Here is a 23,624-nt window from a genome sequence, read left to right on the forward strand (position 1 = left end):
ATTGAAAAAAAAAAAAAGAAAATTTTAAAAATTAAAAAAAAAATTAAAAAAAAAAAAAAAATATTCTTCGGTTTTTTTAAAAATAATAATAATTTTTAATTTTTTTTTTTTTTTAAATATTTAATTTTTTTTTTTTTAAAATATTATTTTTTTTTTTATCTATTTTTTCTCTTATTTTTTTTATTTAAAGCTTCAAAAAGAATTTTTTATTTTTTTTTATTTTTTTCAATAGTAATTAAATTGGAGTAAAACCAATAGTAATAATAATAATTTAAATAATTAATAATCATAATTTTTTTTGTAAATAATTAAAAAAAAAAAGACACAATTTAAATTTTTTTAAAAAAAAAAACGAAAATTAAAGAATGGAAGATAAAATTATATTTACATGTATCAGTTGTAGAATTCAATTCGAACACAGCGAAGATCAGAGAGAACATTATAAATCTGAATTACATAGATTCAATTTAAAGAGAAAAGCATTCGATTTACCACCAGTCAATGAACAAACATTTAAATCAAAAGTTGAAGCATTAAAACAAGAACAAAATAAAAAAACAACTCCAGAGAAATTTGAATGTAGAATATGTGATAAAGAATTTGCCTCAGATGGCCCATATCAACAACATTTATCAAGTAAAAAACATAAAGAAGCTGTTGCATCCGGTAAAACTGAAGTAGTTAGAAATAGAAAACCAAAAGAAGAAAAGAAATTACCAGAAACTTTAGAAGAAGCTGAAGCTATGATGGAAGAAAAAATTAAAAATGCTGTTAAATTACCAATCGAAAATTGTTTATTCTGTAATCATTTAAGTAAAACTTTAGAAGAGTAGGTTTATTTAGTTTTCTTTTCTTTTTATTAATTACCTATTGTATAGATTACTAATTAATATTATTATTATTTTAACAATTCTATAGTAATATTAGTCATATGGCTAAAGAACATAGTTTCTTTATTCCAGATATTGAATATTTAGTTGATTTACCAGGTTTTGTTCGTTATCTTAGTGATAAAGTTGCAATTGGTAATGTTTGTTTATATTGTAATGGTAAAGGTAAAATTTTACAAAGTAAAGATGCAACTCAAACCCATATGAGAGATTTAGGACATTGCAAGATCAATACTGATACTGAAGAAAATGAAGATGAATACGTCGAATTCTATGACTATAGCAAAGGTAAAGAAGGTGAAGGTAGCGAACTCGTCGCATTCAATCCAGATATTCTTGTTTCAAGTCACGAAATTACATTTGCCGATGGCACTACCATTGGTCATCGTGATTATGCCGTATACTATAAACAAAAATATAGCCCCGTCGACAAAAGAACCGAATTTTATCGTAATATTATTGGTGAATATAAACAATTAGGTTGGACTTCAACTCCAATTTCCAACTACGAATTACAAAAGAAAGAACAACATCGTGAAAAGATTATGTTATTAAAGGTTGGAATGAAAAAGAATACCCAACGTTATTACAAGAATCAACTTTTGGTCCAATAAACATATTATTATTATTTACATATATAAATTAAACTATATTATTACTTTTTTTTTTTTTTTTTTTTTTCTCTTTTTTTTTCTTATTTTTTTTAAAAAAGAATTTTATTTATTTACATTTTTGTTATATAATATATATAATTTAATAAATTTTATTTTATTTTGGTAATGGATTGTGCACTTGGATTGGAGTTGATCTGGGATGATTCTTGTTGCAACTATATTGTCATCTAAAGTTTTAAAATTTATAAAGTGTTGATTTTTTCGTCATATTGCTTTAAAGTCCATGTTTTTAATTGAACAGCGTGAATATCAGCCATGAAATCTTTAATAAGATCATTAACAATTCTTTGTCTATCGAGTAATGAAACACCATCGAATTGGTTTGATCCAATAGCGATTAAAAACTTTGCGCCACATCCACCTGATAAATCATCTACTCTCTTTTATTATGATAATAGTTTTACAAATTAGTATTTTCTTTTTTTTTTTGATAAATTATAATTTTTATTATTTAATATGATACATACAATTTTATCATCTGCAGAGTTATATTTAGTTTTTAAACGAGTTTCTAAATCTGATACTGTAACCATTTTATAATTTATATTTAAAATAAAATAAAAGAAAAGAAAAAAAAAAAAAAAAAAATAAAAGAAAATTTAAAAATTAAAAAAAAAAAATGAAATAAATTTAAAAAAAAATAAAAAATAAAAAATAAAAAAAATAGGTTTTAATATGTGATTTATAAAATTTAATAAATTATTTGTATTGGAATTAAATATTTGAAACCATTTTCTATTATGGTGGGTTGTGTATTTGATCAATTTAAGAATAACAAAAAAATGAAAATGTGGGTATGATGTTTTTGAAAATTTTAAATATTAAATGATTTTATTTAAGTGTGTTTAATCATGAGAATATCAACTATTTGACCAAGATTCTTACCTAATTTGAAAAAATCAGCATTTTGTAAACCAACAAATATTTCAGTTAAATTATGGAGAACACCACCAGAGTTGACAAAAATATTAAAAGCATCTCTAAGAATAAAAGTAACAATACCAGATGGACCGGAGATAAATGAGGCAGCAATGTATGTAATTTGAACAATTTTATCACTAATACCACATTCTTTTAAGTTAGTTGGTATTTGTAATATAACACCACCAATTTTAACAATACCAGATGACATTTTTGGAATATCAATAGTGGATAAACCTTTTTGAAGTGCCAAAACACCATCTTTCAAATCAGCAACAGACCCATTTTCATTTTTAAAACAAAGACTTTCTTCATTTGTGATATTAATTCCAATACCTTCAATAAAACCTAACAAAAATTGTGAATAATCTGTTAAACTTGGTAAACCATTTTCAATAATGTTTTCTTGAATTAATTTATTATATTCCAAATCATTACTAAAATCATTAAAATTAAATTCTTCTATTTCATTATCAATATTATTATTTGAATAGGCTGATTTAAAATTTAAAGATAAAACTATAAAAACTATTAAAAGAATATATTTCATTTTTTATATTGTAATAAATAAATAATTTGCAATGAATATTTTATAATAAAAATAAAAAAATTGATTTATTAATAGTTAAATTAATTAAAAAAATAATTATACACATATTTATAAAATATTGTTCCATATATGTATCGGGATGTGAGTGTTTGAAAATCTAAAAAAGATATTTTTACTATTTTATGAAAAAAACATGTTATGATAAATTAGGGATTATAATTAGTCTTAGCATGACAAAAAAGTTATTTTACCCCGCTACAGCCCTCACCTACTCACCTACCCAAATATTTAATTTTTTTAAACCTTAGAAAAAAAAAAAAAAAAAAAAAAAAAAAAAAAAAAAAAAAAAAAAAAAAAAAAAAAAAAAAAAAAAAAAAAAAATTTATTAAAAAAAATTGATATAAAAAAAAAAAAACAAAAAAAATTGAAAAAATTGATATTAAAAAAAAAAATTAAGTGTATTATTTTTATTTATATATTTTATTTGTGAATTATTCATTCCATTTTAAATATATAATAATCATTAAAGACAGGGTTTTTTAACAATATCTCCCTTGAAACATTGCCCTTCTCTTAACAAAAATACACTTTTCTCACAGTGCAGGGTGTACATTATTATTTTCCTAATTATCTGTATGATTTCTTATCCAAAACTTATTTTAATTATATTTGAATTTCCTTATACATTGAAATATATGTGGTACTTTCTTTTTATCTTTTATATTCATTTGAGTTAAAGGATCATCTAGATTGCATTCCTTTTTTTGGTTTTTTATTTATCAATTAAAAATTTATTTAAACCTATTAAATATTTGAATATAAATTAATTCTTTAAACAAATATTATGAATACCGTTTCTATATCATGCCAAAGAAATTTTTTTTATTTTTAAAATTTAAAAATTGGGTTTTTTTACAAAGCTATTTTATAATAAAATGGAACAAGTAGATTCATCTGGATTAAAACCAAATAATCATCAAAATTTTTATTTTTTTTTCCCAAGATATTTCTCTTTTAAAATTTAAAAAAAAAAAAAATAAATTAAAATTTTAGCCACACAATAAAAAAAAAATATTTTTTAAAAAAAAAAAATTTATTTTTTAATTTCACAACAACAACAAGAATGGAACAACCAATCTTATCAAAATATTTACAAAAATATATAGTTGATATTATAATATCAAATATAAATAAAGAAAAAAAACAATTATCAAAAATCGTATTAAGAATATTTTTAAAAAATGAACCATTATCAGATATTGTTCAATTACAAAATGATTTTAAAGGTTTAGAGAAAGTTTGTTGGTATTGGTTTGAATTGGTTCGTAATGGATCAAATATTATATCATATGCACAATTAAATAATAATGGTAATGAAGATAGTAAATATTCAATCATTAAAAAAGAAAATATTAAATACCTTTATATAAGTAGAGATTTTTTTTATGAAGATATGGATGAAGATTATAATGGTAATGGTAATGATAATGAAGAACAGGAAGATGAAGATGAAGAAATAGAAGAAGATGAAGATGAAGAAGAAATGGAAGATGAAGATGAAGATTATGAAGAAATGGAAGAAGATGAAGAAGAAATGGAACATTATAATGATAATCATGAAGAAGGTAATGCCGATCCTATGATAAAACCAGTGATATTGAGAATCAAACATTCAATTTCAAAATATCCAAATTTAAAAAGAATAATTATAAACTTAAGTAGAGATCATATATATCAAGTTTTAAATGGTTTAAAAAAAGGAGACTTTGATAATAAAGGATCACAAACAATATCAAAAGCAATAACTGAAACAGAAACTAAAACACAACCACCATCACCAAGAAAAATTAAAATTTCAACTCCTTCTTTAGATTATACAAAAATAGTTTTATCAAATAGTAATTTAATTGTTGATAAAGTTTTGTCTTTAAATGTTGTACCTGATTCACCTGAGGAAGTTCAATCGGTAAATTTAATACCATTTTTACAAAATTTGAAACAAGCAAAAAGTTTATCTTTTAGTGGTAACTTATTTCAATTATTATTAAAGCAAATTTATAATAATCCAACTACAAATAAACAAAAAGAACTATCAACAACAACAACAGCTACTACCAATGCCACCACAACATCAAATTCAAATAGTAATTATAATAGTATTATTAAATGTTTATCAAATGTTGAAAATTATATTTTTTTGGACTCACCAATTACAATTGAACAGCTATATTATTTATTTTTATTATCTCCAAAAATAAAACTGTTACTAATTGAAATTTGTTATGATAATTTAATATATCAATTAGAAACAAATAGTGATGAACCTTTAGTTACCCCACCAACACCATGTAAATATTGTTCATCAAATTATAATCAATTTTTACAAGCATCAGCAGAATTTAGAATTCAATGGGAATTTATTTATAATACTATTAGATATAGTAAAAAATTAACGAGTTTAAATCTTGTACACAAATGTCCATCAAATAGTAATTTAGAAGAAGCTACTTTTGGTAGCCCAATTGGTGAATATCAAACTTTAGAATTATTACCAAAATATACAATTGAAACTTTAGGTTCAATGATCAGAAATAATAAATCAATAGAAATGTTAAAAATTGATTCATTTCATACATCTCAATTATTAGAATACATTTATAATGATAGTGATGATACCTCAAATTCGAATAATAATAAAAATACTACAATTACACAAATTTGTTCATCATTTAGAATTTTAAATCCATTAATAGAAACAGTTAGATCAAGTTTTCTTAAAATTGCAAATGAAATAGTTTCAAAAAATGATCAAATTCAAGATATAATTTTAAATGAACTTGATGGAAATTATGAATTTTATAAAAATATTTTTAGTTTTGATTTCACCAAAAATAGTATTAAAAAGAAATAATTATCAACATCATCATCTATCTAACAGATAATCATAATCATAATAAAAATAAAAATAAAAATAAAATAAAAATAATAATAAAAATAAAAATAAAAATAAAAATAAAAATAAAAATAAACATAAAAATAAAAATATTGGTTAATTATAAATTGGTAAAATATATTAAAGTGTTTGTTTGAACCACCCATCATAGACAAATTGCATAATAGAGAATGGGTCCAAATTTTGAGTTCAGAATTAAAAATTTTATTATTTTTTATTTATTTATATATTTTATTTGTAGTTTATTCATTCCATTTTAGATATATAAAAATCATTAAAGACTGGGTTTTTTAACAAAATCTCCCTTGAAACATTGACCCATTCTCTTTACAAAGAAAACTTTTTTCTTACAGTGTAGGGTGTATAATATTATTTTCCAAAATAGTTGTATCATTTCTTATCCAAACCTTTTTTTAACTGCTATTTTATAATAAGATAAATTGGAAGCAGATTCACCAGGATTAAAACCAAATAATCATCAATAAAAATACAAAAAAACAAACTAACGTTTGATGATGCTAAACACAAACCTTGATATACACAATTAATTTTATCAAACGTTTTTTTTCTCATACCGCAAACGATATCTTCTGTATTTTTTTTCTCATACAAAAATTAATTTTTTCTCATTATATTCCCATATAATTTTTAAAAAAAAAAACAAAAATTTTTTTTTTAAGCTTTATGATAAATAAGATAACGAAAACTGCTAAAATATCTTAGATATTTGCATATGGTTAAAACTTGAAAATTTAAAAAAAAAAAAAAATTTATTTTTTTTTTAAATTTTTAAGATAAATTTAAAAAATTAAAAAAATATAAAAAATTTTTTGTTTAAAAAAAAAAATTATATTTTTGAATTTCACACCAACAACAAGAATGGAACAACCAATCTTATCAAAATATTTACAAAAATATATAGTTGATATTATAGTATCAAATGTAAATAAAGAAAACAAACAATTATCAGATATAGGTGAATCTGTCTATCAATTACAAAATGATTTTAAAGATTTAGAGAAAGTTTGTTGGTATTGGTTTGAATTGGTTAGTAATGGATTAAATACTATATCATATGAACAATTAAATAATAAAGAGAATAGTGGTAATGAAGATAGTAAATATTCAATCATTAAAAAAGAAAATATCAAATACCTTTATTTAAAAAGAGATTTATTATGTAAAAAGATTGATGAAGATGAAGATGAAGATGATGGTGATAATGATGAAGAAGGTAACGAAGATCCTTTTTTAAAATCAGTGATATTGGGAATTAAAAATTCAATTTCAAAATATCCAAATTTAAAAAGAATAATTATAAACACAAAAACAAATCATTTTTATAAAATTTTAAATGGTTTAAAAAAAGGAAACTTTGATAATATTGGATCACAAACAATATCAAAAATAACAACAGAAACAGAAACTAAAACACAACCACCATCACCAAAACAAATTAAAATTTCAACTCCTATTTTTGATTATTCAAAAATAGTTTTATTAAATAGTAATATAATTGTTGATAAAGTTATTTCTTTAAATGTTTTTCTTGAAACACCTCAAGCTGGGGAAGCTCAATCGGTAAAATTATTACCATTTTTACAAAATTTGAAACAAGTAAAATATTTTTTTTCTTATGGTAAATTATTTCAATTATTATTAAAGCAAATTTATAATAATCCAACTACAAATAAACAAGAAGAACCATCAACAACAACAACAACAACGAATACTACTACCAATGCCACCACTGCTGCTTCCACTGTTGCCACCACTACTGCCACAACATCCAATTCAAATAATAATAATAATTGTATTATTAAATGTTTATCAAATGTTAACGGTTATGATTTTTATGAATCACCAATTACAATTGAACAATTATATTATTTATTATTATTATCACCAAAATTAAGTGCATTGACAATTGAAACTTGTTATGATAATTTAATATATCAATTAGAAACAAATAGTGATGAACCTTTAGTTACCCCACCAACACCATGTAAATATTGTTCATCAAATTATGGTCAATTTTTAGAAGCATCATCAAAATTTAGAAACCAATGGGAGTTTATTTATAATACTATTAGAAATAGTAAAGAATTAAAGACCTTTAAAATTACACACAAATGTCCATCAAATAATAATTTACATGAAACTACTTTTGGAAATTCAACTGGTGAATATCAAACTTTAGAATTATTACCAAAATATACAATTGAAACTTTAGGTTCAATGATCAGAAATAATAAATCAATAGAAATGTTAACAATTGATTCATTTCAGACATCTCAATTATTAGAATTCATTTATAATGATAGTGATGATAATTCAAATTCAAATTCAAATAATAATAAAAATACTACAATTACACAAATTTTTTCATCATTTAGAATTTTAGTTCCATTAATAGAAACAGCCAAATCAAATTATCTTAAAATTGCAAATGAAATAATTTCAAAAAATGATCAAATTCAAATAATGGTTTTAAATGAACTTGATGCAAATTATGATTTATTTGTAGAATTTTTAAATTATAATAAAGAAATATAAACAAGTGGCATTGACGATACAAAACAATCATCACCATCACATCATCATCATCTATTTAACAGATAATCATAATAATTAATAAAAATAATAATAATAAAAATAAAATTAAAAATAAAAATAAAAATAAAAATAAAAATTTTTAATTTATTATTCACATGCACATACTATGCATATTTGAAATTTTAATAATAATATCATTGATTTTTTCATTTAATATTTCTGTATTATTAATTTTGGGGCTAAATTATTTTATTTATTTTACTACGAATAATAATTTTTATTTTTATATTTGATATAGATCTTGAATTTTATTTTAGATATGTTATTATAGATAAAATTTAAAAAAAATTAAAAAATTAAAAAATTAAAAAAAACACAAGACATATTCAATGATGAATCCATGGTGAATCAATAGAATAGTAATGTATACAATAACACAAACAAACAAAAAGATAAACAAAGAGGTACATTTACAAATGAAAAAAAGAGGATTTTTAATTTTATGCTTTTTATTTTTTATGGTTTTATAAAGGGAGTTTATTTATTTTTTTACAAATTTATCATTTCGATAGAAAGGATGGATATATTTTATCAAGAAAAACTTTTGTGCCATTGATGGGATTAGAGTTTGGTATTTGTTTGAGGGAATTTGATGCTATTTAATTTCTGAAATTTTAATTGTTCTTGGTATTGAGATTTCTTTAATACGGCGCCTAATTTGACGTTAGATTATCTTATGATCTTGATTTAAATTTATTATAGTTTTTTAGATATATTGTAAATAATATCAGAAAAAAAATAAATAAAAAACTAAAAAGATAAATAAAAAAAATTTCCCAAGTTTCGATCATTGTTTATTTTATTGCTTTTTATTTACATTATCCAATTTATATACAATAAAAAAAAATAATAATATTAAAAAAAAAAAAAAAAAAGACAACAGTGTGTCTGAAAAGAAATAAAACAAAACAAAAAAAAATTAAAAATTAAAAAATAAAAATTTAAAAAAATTAAAAAAAAACAAAAAACAAAAAAATTAAAAAATAAAAAATGAAACATGAAAAATGAAAAATGAAAAAATAATCGATTTTTGTAATAATTTTATTATAATCACTTTGTAATTAATATTTATAATTTAGTATTAATCTTTATAACTAAATACCAATAATAAAATATTTTGAAAAAAAAAAAAGAGAAGAAAATAATTGGAAAATGATATATATTATTAAAATTTTTTATTTTTTTTTTAAAAATTTTTTTATTTTTATTATTAATTATTATATATAACAAAAAACAAATTTATAGATTAATAGATAGAGGATAAACAAATAAATAAATAAACTAATGAACTAATATTATTCCATATTATTAATTATTAATCTATTCTCTATCTGTTCATCTACAAAATATTCCTATTTGTCTAGTTTTTACAATGTTTGTTCAATAATCGAATCCAAAAAAAACTATGATAGAAAAAACCAATAAAGATAACGATAATAAAGAAAACATTTAAAAACCCAGTAAATAAATAAAAAACACAAGTTTTTTTTTTTTCAAAACAAAAAGCTTTAAAATTATAATCAGGATTCAGAACCTGAGCTTTATTAACTTTATTTTTCTTCATTGTTTAAAATATTTGGATAATCATTTAATTATTAATTAATTTGATCGAACGGGTGCTGAGTTCCGAATAGATGGTGTTCATATGGAACTTAGTTAAAAAGAAAAATGAAAAAAATAATCGACTTTTGAAAAAAAATAATTTTATTATAATCACATTGTAATTAAAATATAACTTTGATTAATCTTTTTATAACTAAATAACAACAATAAAAATATGCATCTTTTTTTAAAAAAAAAAAAAGAAAAAAAAATAATAGGAAAAATGAGAGATATTATTAAAATTTTTTTATTTTTTTTTTTAAAAATTTTTTATTTTAAAAACAAATAAATAGATTAATATGAATATTTTGTGAATGAATAGATAGAGAATAAATTAATAAATAAATAAACTAATGAATTATGGACGAATATGAAAATTTATTTTTTAAAATATTTAGGAATAAAGTGTTAATTAAATATATATTATCATTGACCCATATTAGAGGCCAAACTATCAAATATGATAGTTTTAACAATGTTTGTTCAATGATCGAATCCGATAATCTATCTTTGTTAAGAGATAAAGTCAAAAGAAAACTAAATATACAATTCCCACTTCGACGCCGTTTAGATATTATGGGTGATGCTGACCCAAACGATGATGAATTTATACCCATTTTCGAAACTATTAAAGAACCCACCAAAGAAAACTTAGAGTTTTATTCAAATTTATTCACAAACTATGCTGATTATGTAATAGATTTTAATACTAAATTAATGTTTGCAACTAGATTCAATTGTTTAGCATCTTTTATAGTACTCGATCAAATAGTATCACTGTCAAAGAGCTCTGTAGTTATCTACCAATCTCTTTTTGAACTATCAATGGCCCATCATTCTTACGATATCATAATACATTTAATTCAAAACTATTCAAATTCAATCGATTTATCATCATGTTTTTTATGGAGCTCATTGTTAAAAAATTCAAAAAAAAAGACTATAATTACAAATGAAATAAAAACCAATTACAAACTTTTAAAATACTATATAAATCTTTTTTTGGATGACAAAAGCAACATTCCAAAGCTATTTTCAAAATGCCCAATTATGTCATTTAAACTTTCAGATTTAATAATTGCATGCAAATCGATTTTATTAGTAAAGCCTATACTGGAACTAAAAGTCTCTATTGAGGCTCCTGAATTAAAAAATATTAAAAATGGCTTTTCGAAAGAAGAATTGAACCTTAGTGTGGCCAAAAGTTCGAATAAAAAAGAAATTTATCAACTATTAGAGCTTTATTATTCGACGGGTGGCTGCGAAAAATCATTAGCGTATCATTTAAAATTCCATGAAAATCAAGATTTTAATTTTGGCAGTTTAACAACATTCCCACATTTCTATATTAATTTCAAACTCTGTTTAAAGTATGCAAATGTAAATTATTTAAGACATCTAAAAAAAAGTGTCGAACAAGGTTTAAAAACTGTTTATAAAAAAATGATTGGCAACATTTTATTCAAAAAAATTAATAGAGGTAACAAAGATGAAATCAAAATTAAAAAACAAGATTTTATTAGGGAACTGGTCATACTAGATGCCATTTGTCCAATGGTGCTACTGTTTTCTTTAGTTCAAATTGATGATATCGAGATGGTCGCATATTTTGATCAGTTTTTGGAAATCAATAACAACCAATGTGCAATAAATTTCAACAACTATAGAAACAGTTACCCACTGAATATTAAGAGTTGTATCAAATCAAAAGAAATGTTGTTTTTTTGCTTCAATAATTTAAAATTAAAACAGTTTTTATTGGATGAATTTTACAAAAGTGAAGTATTATGTTGGGTTACCAATGGCCGTATAGACTTACTCGACTACTATAATCAATTGCTTCAAGAAGAGGAGCCTATATTACCAGCACTTGCAAATAAAGCTTTTAGTCAATTCTCCGGTCAATCAGAGTATAACGTTATATTTGGAATCGAATATATTATCAAAAAAGTAAAAGAATATCAAATCACTAAACACTTTGACGAAAAAGGTTTAATTCCATTAGTAAGATTAAGGGCACATGATAATGATCCCAAATATAGAAGGAATCTAGAATGTGTAAAATATATAATCGAGAATACTCATTGCCAATATTACCCATTTCAAATTTTTTTACTTTCATACGGAGCCTCAGCAAATAGGTGGTGGATCGATTTTTTAGACTGGATATATACATTCCGAAAAGAAGATATCGAAAGTGGTAGATGCCAACTATACGAATACAGTTGGTATAGTTTTGACGTTTCTCAAGAGAAAACTACAGATACATTAGACCTTTACCACCTTTCTTTGTATTTAACCGGTAGAGAGAACCAACTATTTTCAGAAATTAAAACAATCAAATCAAATAAAGATTTCTCACAACTAACCTCGACAATAGCTAAAAAAGGTGATATAGAAATGTTTGATAGATTAATGGACCATTTCAATAAAATAGAGCCATCCGATCAAGACTCACTAGCTTCTTTTATAGATATAAAATCAAAAATCCTTCAAGATTTTTTAGAATTTGCAACTTTCTATTGTCAATTAAAAATATTTAATCATATAAACCTCAATTATAATGATATTCTGCAATTTAAAAATCAAACTCCAAAAGAAAAAACTCCATTAATCAACAATACTTTATTTGCTTCAATTTTAAAAAAAGCTATATCTTCCGATGATATCATGTTGTTTAATTATTTTTTTGACAACCTAGATTATCCATGTATAAAATCAATATTAAAAGACACTGATAAGGATTCAATAATTTTTAATAATTATAAAAATTATAATTTCGAATAAAAATTATTTACCCCCAAATTTATAATTCTATATGGGTTTTTTTTTTTTAAATCTTTCTTTGGTGGGGTAAAAATAAAACTAAAAAAATATCTTTCAAGAAAGATTATTTTTAATTTACATTGTTTTTTTTTTTTTTCTAATTGGTTTTTTTTTTTAATCTTTTCATATATATTTATTCATTAAAAAATAAATAAAAAAAATAATTTATTTGAAGTCGGAGAAGCACATAACAAAATAATTATAACCAATAAATAGATATTTTTTAATTTTCTTTATTTAAATTATCTAAATAAAAATTAAATAAAATAAAATAAAATATTTATCCTCATTTTGGGACAATGTCCCTATTGTCACGCTCAAAAAATTTAAAAAAAATTAAAAAAAATTAAAAAAAAAAAAAAAATTAGCAATTTTTTTTATTTTTTTTATTTTTTTTTAAATTTCTAAAATATAAATAATAAAGCTCAATACACCAAATTTTATAATTAATTTAAATATATTTATTTTTAATGAAATAAAAATAAAATATAGATAAAATAAAGTAATATTACCCTTATAACTACATTTGTATATTTATTTTTTAAAAAAAAAAAAAAAAAAGAAATAGAGTTTTTTTTAATAGGTGTTTTTTTTTTTTTTTTTAAATTTAATAATTATTTTTTTAATATTTTTTTAAATTTTTTTAAACGAATTATCGCTCAAAAAAAAACTCTAAACTTTAAAAAACAACAATTGTTATTAAAAAAATAATTAATCTTATAATAAATTGTACAATAAAATAATTAATAAATAATTTATATAATAGATATTTTTATATATATATATTTTTATTTGTTTGGTATCGAATCCTAGAAATAATTGCAATAATAATATAAAATATTCTGTATCACCACACAAAAAAAAAAAAACCCTCATAATAATTTTGTGTATTCTATAAATATTTATTAGTAATATAATAATAATAAAAATAAGAAAATTCTCTATTATTAAATTACACACAAATATCACCCATATTTATTTTTTTTTTTTTTTTTTTTTTTTTTTTATTAAATATTATTCACAATATATATAATAATAATTATAATTTTTAAAACTAAATAAATAGTTTAAGGAATAAGGAAAAAAAGAAATGTCACATATAAATATTGTTGGAGCATGTGTTGTTAGTGACTCGCCAGATACTTTTTGTAATAGTAGAAAAGAGGGTTTACCAATACCAATAATAAATATGGTGGAAAATAATAAAGGTATAAATTCATCATCTTCATCAACAAATTCATCAACAAATTCATCACCATCAATATCAACATCCTCATCTTCATCATCTTTAACGACTTTTGAAATACAACAACAACAGCAACATGAACTTAATGGTTTAATAAATAATTTATCATCAAACACAAATTCAATCGATTTACATATAACAAATGAAGGTGCAAGTGGTAGCCATAATAATAATAACAATAATAATAGTAATAATACTAGTGTTAATATTAATAATAGTAACATTAATTCAAATAATAACACACCATCATCATCACCCCCTAAATTTAATCCAAAAGATAGACCAATTTCATTACCTAATCAATCGGCACCAATTAAACATTTTGCATTAGATATTGGCGGTACATTGGCAAAGTTAGTTTATTTTGTTCAAAATAAAGATAAATCAAATGTAAATGAAATAGGCGGTAAATTACATTTTATTAAATTTAGAACCAAAGATATAGATCTTTGTTTAGATTTTATTATAGGTAATTAATAGTTAGTATTAATCTCTTTACCATCTATACTTGACTAAGTGTTTATTTTTTTTTTAAAATTATAGAAAATAATTTACATATTGAAGATGGTAAACCTAAAGATGTTAGAGTAACAGGTGGTGGTGCATTTAAGTATTCAGAACTTTTTGAAAATAGATTAGGTTGTAAATTAATTAAAGAGGATGAGATGCAATGTTTAATTTGGGGTACCAACTTTTTACTTAATAATATTAAAAAAGAATCATTCACATATTCAACCACACCAAATGCGATATCTCCAAAAGAATTTATAGATAAAACCGTAAGTTTATTTTAAAAACTAATGAAGAGATAGAGTCATATTGATTAATTATTTATTTATAAAATTATTTATTTACATACAATATAGGATGATCAATATCCATTTTTATTAGTAAATATTGGATCAGGTGTAAGCATTATTAAAGTAGATAGTCCAACTAGTTTTCAAAGAGTTGATGGTACCAGTTTAGGAGGTGGCACATTTTTTGGGCTTTGTAGTTTATTAACAGGGGTTACTGATTATGACGAAATGTTAGAATTAACAAGAAATGGCGAATCAAATACAGTGGATTTGGTTGTAGGTGATATCTATGGTACAGATTATTCTAAAATAGGTTTATCATCAGATACTATTGCAAGTAGTTTTGGTAAAATTATTTACAAGAATCCAGACGGTGAAAAACTCGACGATATTAAAAAAGAAGATATAGCCCAAAGTTTATTAAAAATGGTATCAAATAACATAGGTCAAATCGCTTATTTAAATTCACAACGTTATGGGTTAAATAAAATTTATTTTGGAGGCTTCTTTATCAGAGATCATCCCAATACTATGCAACGTATTTCTTTTGCCATAGATTTCTGGTCCAAAGGTAAAACAAAAGCTATGTTTTTGGTGCACGATGGTTATTTAGGTGCATTAGGTGCATTTTTAGCTCCAGAGCCAAAGGAGGAATCAGAATCGACATGCATCAGCGAAGATAGTTCAGTTGCCGAATCAACTTCAGAGTTGGTAAATAAATCTTGGTGGAAACGTACTACTAATGAACTTTCAAAATTATTTTCAAAATCTACATCAATTACAACTAATTCAACCACTGTAAATAATAATTCAACAATGACATCATCAACAACAACAACAACCACATCTACAAGAATATCCCATGATCAAAATATATGCGAGTGCGGTTGCGAATCATCTTTTGATTTTTAAAAGTTAAAATTCAAAATAAAAAAAGGAAAAACAAAAAAAAAAAACAAAAAACAAAAATCAACAAAGGAAAGAAAAACACCAAAGAAAAGATATACATCTTTTTTTTTTTAAAAATTTTCTTTTTTTCTAAAAAAAAATTAAATTATTAAATTAATTATAATTATAACAATAAACAAAAAAAAAAAGAAAAAAAGGTTACTTTTTTTTTTTTTTATTAAATTTTTTATTTTTTTAAAAAATAATTATTTGTTTCTTAATTAATCTTTATTTAATGGGAATTTTAATGGAAGATTAATATATTTCTTAATTATTTCCTTTCTTTTATTTTTAGAATCTATTGGAGTTATGGAGTCTGTTGGGATTTCATAGATGAAAGAATCTGTGCTTGGAGAGACGGCTGGGGCAATTTGGTTTTTTGTGCCATTTGGAAATGAAATACATTGTATGTTGGTATAAAATAGATCATTTTCAAAGGTTGTGTTGTTTCCTCTTACTTGTAGGACTTTTAAATTTTCTGGAATTATGTTTAAGGAAATGTGATGCTTAAATGAGCTGGATAGTGATAGGTACTTTATCCTGGAGCCCAAACCAAGTGGTTTAATGATTGAATCAAAACCTTTTCCTAATATTAGAACTTCCAATTGAGGTAAATCTGGAATAAATTTTTCTGTTTCTAATCCTAAGTTGGTATTATTATGATTTCTATAAACACCTATTACAGACAATTTTAAAAATTTTAGGGTCTTTGGAAGGGTAATACTATTAAATTTGAATGATAATTCTAAATCCAATGTCACCAAAAACTCTGGGAAAAATTTTGGATTTATATTTAAAAATTTTGGATTATAAATGGAAGCTTTTACATTTTTTATTGTATTTGGTAGGGATGCATCCACGTTTAAATATGATTTTGTAAAATGTGGACCACATAAAAATGTTTTGACTGAGGGGGGGATGTTTGTAGGGCTTGTATTTGATCTATCAAATTTTAATTGGGTTACCGATGAAGGAATTAAATCTGGTTGTATTATTTTTATATCGTCTGTTTCAGAAACTCTACCGTATTTTAATAAGGAACCTTGGATATCTGAAGTATCTCCCAATACCAAGTATTTTAAGTTTTCCCTATATTTGAAATCAGTCAAACTGAGGATGTTGAAGGTGTGACTTTTGGTATACTCATTCAAATCTCTTTGGTTTTCTTTTCTGTTGATTTCATAAATAATTGACATCAAGTAATGATTTTTAAATATTTTAAAAAACAAAGCCTCTTCTTTTGTTTCATAAACAGCTTTTTTTGTTGGAATTTTTGTTTCAATGGGATTAAAATTTAAACTTCTGAATAACACTTGAACTTCAGCTAGTTGATCATATAGTAATTGAACTTTTTCCATTTTATTCAATTGGTAATATAATTTATATTTTATTTTTAAGAGAGTTTTAATTATAACACTTGTTTATTATTACTATTATTATTTTGTTGATAAAAAAAAAATAACCCTTTTTTTTTTTAATTTTTTTATTTTTAAAAATTATTGCTATATGTTTTTTAAAAAAAAAAAATTCATATTTTATTTTAAATAAATTATATAATAAAAAAAATTAATATTATTATAAAAGGGGGTGATCACTCAAAAAAAAAAAAATTAATTCAATTAAGATTATCGAGATGTATAAATTTCGATAAATGGCTCTTTATCTTTTATAACTCCACTTTTTTTTTTTTTTCTAATCAACATTCAAACAACAAACACTATAAAACTCTTTTTTTTTAATGATTGAAAAAAAAAAAAAGAAATATTAAATATTTATTGTAAAAAAATAGATTACGTGTTTATGAACATTAAATCTAGTTTTACTAAAATTTTATTATAGTTTTTAAATTAAAATTTATTTATTCATAAATTTTTAATAATATATTAATTTGATAAAACTCCTTTTAAGAATGAAACAACTTCTTCTCTAGCATTAACTAATGAGATTGGATCCTCACTAGTTTCCTGAATTAATGAAGCACAATGACCAGCTTCATAGGTAGCAGCTCTAACGGTACCAGCTTCATTATCACTGTTTACACTTAATAAGTGCCATGGCTAAAGAGAAAAATTAGTATCAAAACCACTAATATAATTAAAAGTTGAAATAAAAACTTACATCAAGTAAACCATTAGTAAACATAACATTGGTGGCTTGAGTATTTTGACCACCATAGTAAGCATTGGTCCAGTCAATATTTGGTGTCATACCTGGAACATCAAAGATTTCTTCGCACCATTTAACTTGTTCTTCTACATTTAATGTTGGTGGGAAAACACTAGTTCCTTCATAGGTAGTTGAAAAATAACCAAATCTAAAATAAACATAAATAAATTAGTTATAAATAAATAAATAAAGTTCTATATATATTATAAAAATCAAATAATTACTCGACACAGGTTTGATATACCCAAGATCTTGAACCATCTTGTTGACTAATTTTAATTTCTCTCATTTGTTCAATGAAAGTTGATAATCTATAATCGTTACATCCAGTTTGACCAGCATTAACAATTTGAGCCCAGTTGGTTAAAAGGTTATCGTTTTGTAAGAAGGTACCACAAGTGGAGTTAAGAATCCAAGTTGGTGGATTATTCATTTGATCGGCTGAGCCTAAAGCTTCAGTAAGAGTGTAAAGGAAATAATAAAGATCTCTTGGATTTTCTAATGAGTGGCATGAGTTAAAAGTTTTTTCTAATTGTTTAATACCAGCTGATGATTTGGTTAATTGCATGATTTGGTTTGTGGCGGTTTGAGCAGCTTGGACACAATTTGGTGCAGCTGAATTTGAAAATTGAGCATAATAACCTGTAAAGTTAAGTTGAGCAAGAACTGGACCACTTGGTGCAATACTAGCAATAGCTAATTGTGGGTATTTTAATCTAAACCATGATGATAATGCACCACTATATGAACAACCAAAAACAACTGTTGGGTTTTCAACAAGGTCATTTTCGGCTTTATAAGTTGATAAAAAGTTTGCAGCATCTGCAAGTGCTTGTTGTGATGTTAAATATTTAAGATTATTTGTTGATAAATCTTGTGTTGGATAGGATTTACCATAACTAAATAAATTTATTTTTTAAAAAAATAAACCAAATAAAATTAGTTTTGTGTTTAAAGAGTAATGTTTTTTTTTTATAAATTTCAAAATAAAAAATATTTACAATCTATGTTCGATAACAATAAATAAGGCACCAAATTGCTTGGCCCATTCAACAACTTGAACTTCTTGAAATCCAAAGAATCCCATTGGTGCTTCACCTGTAAAAAAAAAAGTAAGTAAAATTGATTTAATCGCTTAATATAATATATTTAAATTTACCTGCTAAATAAATGAAAATTGGTCCTGATCCATCAAAATAATCATCTACTACAATATATTGTTGTTTATATGTGTTGTTGTTGAAAAAGTCATAATGATCAATTTTTTGATCAAACCAAAAGGTTTGATTGGAGAAGACTGGTACCTCGCCTAATTGTTCTCTATATAGTCTTTCTCTATTCTTGCCAAAAGGTGTTTTAAAAACACCATAGGCAGAGTTTAATAAACATGAAACTAAAACTAATAATAATAATAATTTCATTTTGTTTTAAAGAAATAAATATTGTTTGTAAAATAAAAAAAAAAAATGAAAAAATTAAAAAAAAATTAAAAAATTTTTTAAAAAAAATAAAAAAAAATATCTTTATCTGATGATTCTTACGAATATTCATTTGCATATGACACTCTTCATTATTCTAAATTAATTCTTAAAAATGGTAAATATAAATATTTAAAAAATATTAGAAAAAGATAAAAGAAAAATGGGTAAAATTTAATTTTTTAAGATTAAAAAAATTTTATTATTTTTTGAAAAAAAAAAAAAAAAAAAGAAATTAAAATGAGTAAAAGAATTATTACAACCTTAAAAATAGTTGGTTTTGTTGATTTTGTTGATTTTGATTTTGATTTTGATTTTGTTTTTGTTTTTTGTTTTTTGTTTTTTGTTTTTTGTTTTTTTTTGTTTTTTTTTTGTTTTTTTGATTATTTATAAAAATTTTATATAGGTAAAGAAAAGGAAGAATGAGGAACATTTGGAGCTGAACCACTATCAACAACTGGTGAAGATTTTAAAGATATTGAACTTATATAAGAAAGTGGTGGTGGAGGTGGTGAGATAATACTCTCAAATGTTGAGACTATCTCCAACATTTGTAAAACTTGATTTTGATTATTTACAAAGTATTTTGAATAGGATTTCTTTTTACCAACGGATACAGCAAAATGATGAGGATTATTTCTATCTAAAAGATCAAAAACACCTTGCTCGGTTTTATCATCGCCAATACAAAGAATGAAATCGATTTCTGGGTTTTCTTCTATGACCTTTTTCATTGCTACACTGCTACCAGTACCAGATGGTTTAATTTCAATAATTTTGTTATTATTTGATATATCTATTGGAGTTTTACCTGCTACTTCCATTAATGTTGTCAAAAGTTCTTGGGCATTATCAGCAGAGTATTCATTTGAACAATTTTCATATGAAAATGTTACGGTTACAGAATTTACCAATAATGAGGATCCTGGTAAACGTTCAGAGAAATGTTCTAAAATTGGAACCACAATCTCTTTCCATGACATATCAATACCCTCTGAAAGATTTTGCCACTCTCCTGTTGGTCTAATACCAGTTGATGATTTTAAAAATGAACCATTCTCACAACCCAAGCCAACTGGAATATTTTCTAAAAGGTTTTCAAAGGTATCTTTATCTCTACTGGTGATTACATAAATAATATTCTTTGTGTCTTTTGAAAGTTTCTTTAAAATATTTGCAATTCTTGCAGGTAAATAGGGTTGTGGACTACCAGGTAGTATTTTCTTGAAAGCACCGTCATAGTCGAAAATTAATAGTCTCTTCTCTGCTAAACGATATGATTTATCTAGGGATTTGGATTCAAGATGTGAGCAAGGTTTATTTGGTTCTGGGGTTGTATCATAGATTTGAAGAATGTCATATAGAAATGCTTCACCCCAAAGATAACTTGTATTTAAATTAACGTATTCGAAATTATGTCTATGTTTTATTAAAGCCTCTTCATTAGATAAATTGATAGCGTCATGAATACCTTGACTAATTTCGTTTACGCTGTATGGATTAACTAAGAGGGCTCCTCCGAAACAACGAGATGCACCATCAAATTCGCTGAGAATTAAAATACCTGGTTTTGAATTGTTATTGCTGTTCTCGTGGCATACTACAAAGTCGTGTGTATCTAAATTCATACCTTCACGAAGTGGAGCAGATAATAAAATATCAGCAACTTGGAATAAGGAACAAAGCTCTTCGTAATCTATGTATCTATTGATATATTGAATAGGTATATTACCAACTTTACCATATTCCCCATTGATTCTTGCTACTGTTTCATTGATTGTCGAAATGATTTTATCTTTTTTACAACTAATACTGTTACTATTGTGAAGATTAACTGAATGTTTAATTGGTTCACAAACTAAAAATAATACAACATCTTTAACTAAACTTGGGTTTTTCTTTAAAAACAATTCAAAAGCCAATAATTTATTTTTTGTACCTTCAGTTGCTTCACCTTGATCTCTTTAAAAAATAAATAAAAGAATTAGTAAATGATTAAATCAAATCTATTTAAATTTTTTTTACTTATTTAACTACTTACTTTGAAATTATAATTTTTTTGCCTTTAAAAGTTTCCTTTAATTCATTTATTCTTTGTTTAATATCCTCTTGTTTTAAAATATTTAAAGTGATATTTGGATCGATACCTTCAGAGAAAACTGAAATTTTTGTTAAAAATTCACCACCACCGGAAATCTTTTCATCTCTATATTTTACACCGTCAAAACCTGCAGGAGTTCCCAGAATACGAGTGCAGGACTGATAAAAGTAACGAGAATAAGAATAAGCTTGAAAAGCAACCAAATTGGCGCCCAGCATACCTTTAAGAATCTTCTTTCTCGAGGCTAAACATCTAAAAACTTCTACTGCTGGGAATGGGGAATGGAGGAAAAATCCAACCAACATATTTGGGTTATTGATTCTAAGCAAACGTGGTAAAGTTAATAATTGAAGACCGTGGATCCATATAATATCACCTGGTTTATATAATTGCTCTATTTTCCAAGCAAATTGTCTGTTAAATTCTTTATAGCTTTTCCAATGATTTTCGTCAAACTTTATTTCTGATACTTCATAGTGGAATATATTTTTTAATGATTTATTTGCAAAATTAATACATGCATCCTCATATAATTTACTATTGATTGTTTCAACTGGGTAACAATTATTATCCTCTAAATCTTTTTGTAACTTATTCCTATCTTCTTCTGAATCATCATTGCTTGTACCACTTAATGGTTTAAATTGATCTGAAACTGGACAACCAACCCAAATATAGTCATCGATAACTGTTAAAAAAAAATAACTATTAATATATAAATGAGACTTTTTTTTTTTAATTAAAAGTAAATTACTTACTGTTGTTTTCTTTAAGTAAATGTACTGAGCTTGCTAATGAGGCTAAATTTCTGTCATGAAAAGACCAATCTAATTATTTTTTAAAAGAAAAAATTAATATTTAAAATTTTATTTTTATTTGGTAAAAAAAAAAAAAAGTATTGTAAAAACTATACTTACACCCTCCGCCTGCAATTTTTTGTAATGATAATGGTAATGAGTGATGAACCAAAATTAATCTTCTACTTTCTCTTTTTGGTAACAATGAGTCCATTATGTATATAGATTTAAGATTTTTAAAAAAAAATTAATTTTTTTTTATTTTTTTTTTATTATTTTTTTTTTTAGTTTTATAAATTATTTAAAAAAGATAACTAGTTATTTATTATTTTACTTTATAATATTACTATTATTAATTACTTTGTCTTTTTATTTGTGTGTGAATGTGTGTGATGTGAGAAAATATAATGAAAAAAAAAAAAATAAAAAAAAAAGTGTTTTATTATTTTTGATACAATAGTAGTGTTAAATATTTTTTTTTTTTAATATATATATATAATTTAATTTAATTTAATTTAATTTAATTTGGTGCGATAAAAAAATATATTTATTCAATAATTATTTATTATTATAATATTGTTTAAAAATTTTGTAAGTTTACTAAATTCGTTATTGTTTTATTATTATAATTTGGATTTAATTAGGATATGTGTTGTTATTATTATTTATCCTTTTTAAGATTATTGTCACTTTGTTAAAATATATAATACAATTAAATATTATGGACAGGATAATTATTTTTTCTATAAATGTGTATGGTTGAGAAAAAAAAAAATAAACTGTGTGCTAATATATAATTAATTAATTTATTTTTTATTATTTTTTATTATTTTTATTATATTATTATTTTATCTTTTTTTTTTTTTAGATTTAACAAAATTATTGAATGCACTAAACAAATTATAATTTCCCAATTAAACTGATAGGAACAAATAAAAAATTAATGAAAACAATAAGAAAAAAAAAAAATTTAAATGATTTTTTTTTTTATTATTTTAAAATTAAAAATTTAAATTATAAATAAATTAAATATTAATATTTTTTTTTTTTTTTATT

At 22.9% G+C, this 23,624-nt stretch overlaps 10 protein-coding genes across 10 annotated transcripts; 5 read left to right on the forward strand and 5 right to left on the reverse strand.

Moving 5' to 3' along the window:
* Nucleotides 1–247: 247 nt before the first annotated feature.
* On the forward strand, nt 248–829 carry DICPUDRAFT_91955 (uncharacterized protein; the record flags this gene model as incomplete). Its single annotated transcript, XM_003287602.1, has 1 exon — nt 248–829. A coding segment is annotated over exon 1 (462 nt), but the record flags the coding sequence as incomplete, so codon positions are not given.
* A 917-nt stretch (nt 830–1,746) lies between these two features.
* On the reverse strand, nt 1,747–2,097 carry DICPUDRAFT_32760 (uncharacterized protein; the record flags this gene model as incomplete). Its single annotated transcript, XM_003287616.1, has 2 exons — nt 1,747–1,944; nt 2,032–2,097. The coding sequence occupies 2 exons, from the start codon at nt 2,095–2,097 to the stop codon at nt 1,747–1,749; spliced, it is 264 nt and encodes an 87-aa protein (XP_003287664.1).
* A 274-nt stretch (nt 2,098–2,371) lies between these two features.
* Nucleotides 2,372–3,035, reverse strand: DICPUDRAFT_97781 (uncharacterized protein; the record flags this gene model as incomplete). Its single annotated transcript, XM_003287617.1, has 1 exon — nt 2,372–3,035. One exon carries the CDS (start codon nt 3,033–3,035, stop codon nt 2,400–2,402), a length of 636 nt encoding a protein of 211 aa, XP_003287665.1. The 3' UTR covers nt 2,372–2,399.
* Nucleotides 3,036–4,158: 1,123 nt separating this feature from the next.
* Nucleotides 4,159–5,946, forward strand: DICPUDRAFT_151795 (uncharacterized protein; the record flags this gene model as incomplete). Its single annotated transcript, XM_003287603.1, has 1 exon — nt 4,159–5,946. One exon carries the CDS (start codon nt 4,159–4,161, stop codon nt 5,944–5,946), a length of 1,788 nt encoding a protein of 595 aa, XP_003287651.1.
* Nucleotides 5,947–6,862: 916 nt separating this feature from the next.
* Nucleotides 6,863–7,690, forward strand: DICPUDRAFT_91956 (uncharacterized protein; the record flags this gene model as incomplete). Its single annotated transcript, XM_003287604.1, has 1 exon — nt 6,863–7,690. A coding segment is annotated over exon 1 (822 nt), but the record flags the coding sequence as incomplete, so codon positions are not given.
* A 2,876-nt stretch (nt 7,691–10,566) lies between these two features.
* DICPUDRAFT_78509 (uncharacterized protein) lies at nt 10,567–12,993 on the forward strand (the record flags this gene model as incomplete). The annotated part of the gene is made up of 1 exon (XM_003287605.1): nt 10,567–12,993. One exon carries the CDS (start codon nt 10,567–10,569, stop codon nt 12,991–12,993), a length of 2,427 nt encoding a protein of 808 aa, XP_003287653.1.
* Nucleotides 12,994–14,221: 1,228 nt separating this feature from the next.
* Nucleotides 14,222–16,016, forward strand: DICPUDRAFT_54979 (uncharacterized protein; the record flags this gene model as incomplete). Its single annotated transcript, XM_003287606.1, has 3 exons — nt 14,222–14,747; nt 14,822–15,057; nt 15,145–16,016. 3 exons carry the CDS (start codon nt 14,222–14,224, stop codon nt 15,988–15,990), a joined length of 1,608 nt encoding a protein of 535 aa, XP_003287654.1. The 3' UTR covers nt 15,991–16,016.
* Nucleotides 16,017–16,247: 231 nt separating this feature from the next.
* On the reverse strand, nt 16,248–17,384 carry DICPUDRAFT_78511 (uncharacterized protein; the record flags this gene model as incomplete). Its single annotated transcript, XM_003287618.1, has 1 exon — nt 16,248–17,384. The coding sequence occupies one exon, from the start codon at nt 17,382–17,384 to the stop codon at nt 16,248–16,250; it is 1,137 nt and encodes a 378-aa protein (XP_003287666.1).
* Nucleotides 17,385–17,909: 525 nt separating this feature from the next.
* DICPUDRAFT_151801 (uncharacterized protein) lies at nt 17,910–19,613 on the reverse strand (the record flags this gene model as incomplete). The annotated part of the gene is made up of 5 exons (XM_003287619.1): nt 17,910–18,083; nt 18,145–18,340; nt 18,417–19,091; nt 19,194–19,290; nt 19,352–19,613. The coding sequence occupies 5 exons, from the start codon at nt 19,611–19,613 to the stop codon at nt 17,910–17,912; spliced, it is 1,404 nt and encodes a 467-aa protein (XP_003287667.1).
* Nucleotides 19,614–20,051: 438 nt separating this feature from the next.
* On the reverse strand, nt 20,052–22,963 carry DICPUDRAFT_47494 (uncharacterized protein). The gene is made up of 4 exons (XM_003287620.1): nt 22,689–22,963; nt 22,530–22,598; nt 21,712–22,459; nt 20,052–21,632 (listed from the first exon to the last, which is right to left on the reverse strand). The coding sequence occupies exons 1-4, from the start codon at nt 22,780–22,782 to the stop codon at nt 20,069–20,071; spliced, it is 2,475 nt and encodes an 824-aa protein (XP_003287668.1). The 5' UTR covers nt 22,783–22,963; the 3' UTR covers nt 20,052–20,068.
* Nucleotides 22,964–23,624: the final 661 nt, after the last annotated feature.

This window comes from Dictyostelium purpureum (genome assembly GCF_000190715.1).
Source record: "Dictyostelium purpureum unplaced genomic scaffold DICPUscaffold_106, whole genome shotgun sequence".
Taxonomy (NCBI): domain Eukaryota; phylum Evosea; class Eumycetozoa; order Dictyosteliales; family Dictyosteliaceae; genus Dictyostelium; species Dictyostelium purpureum.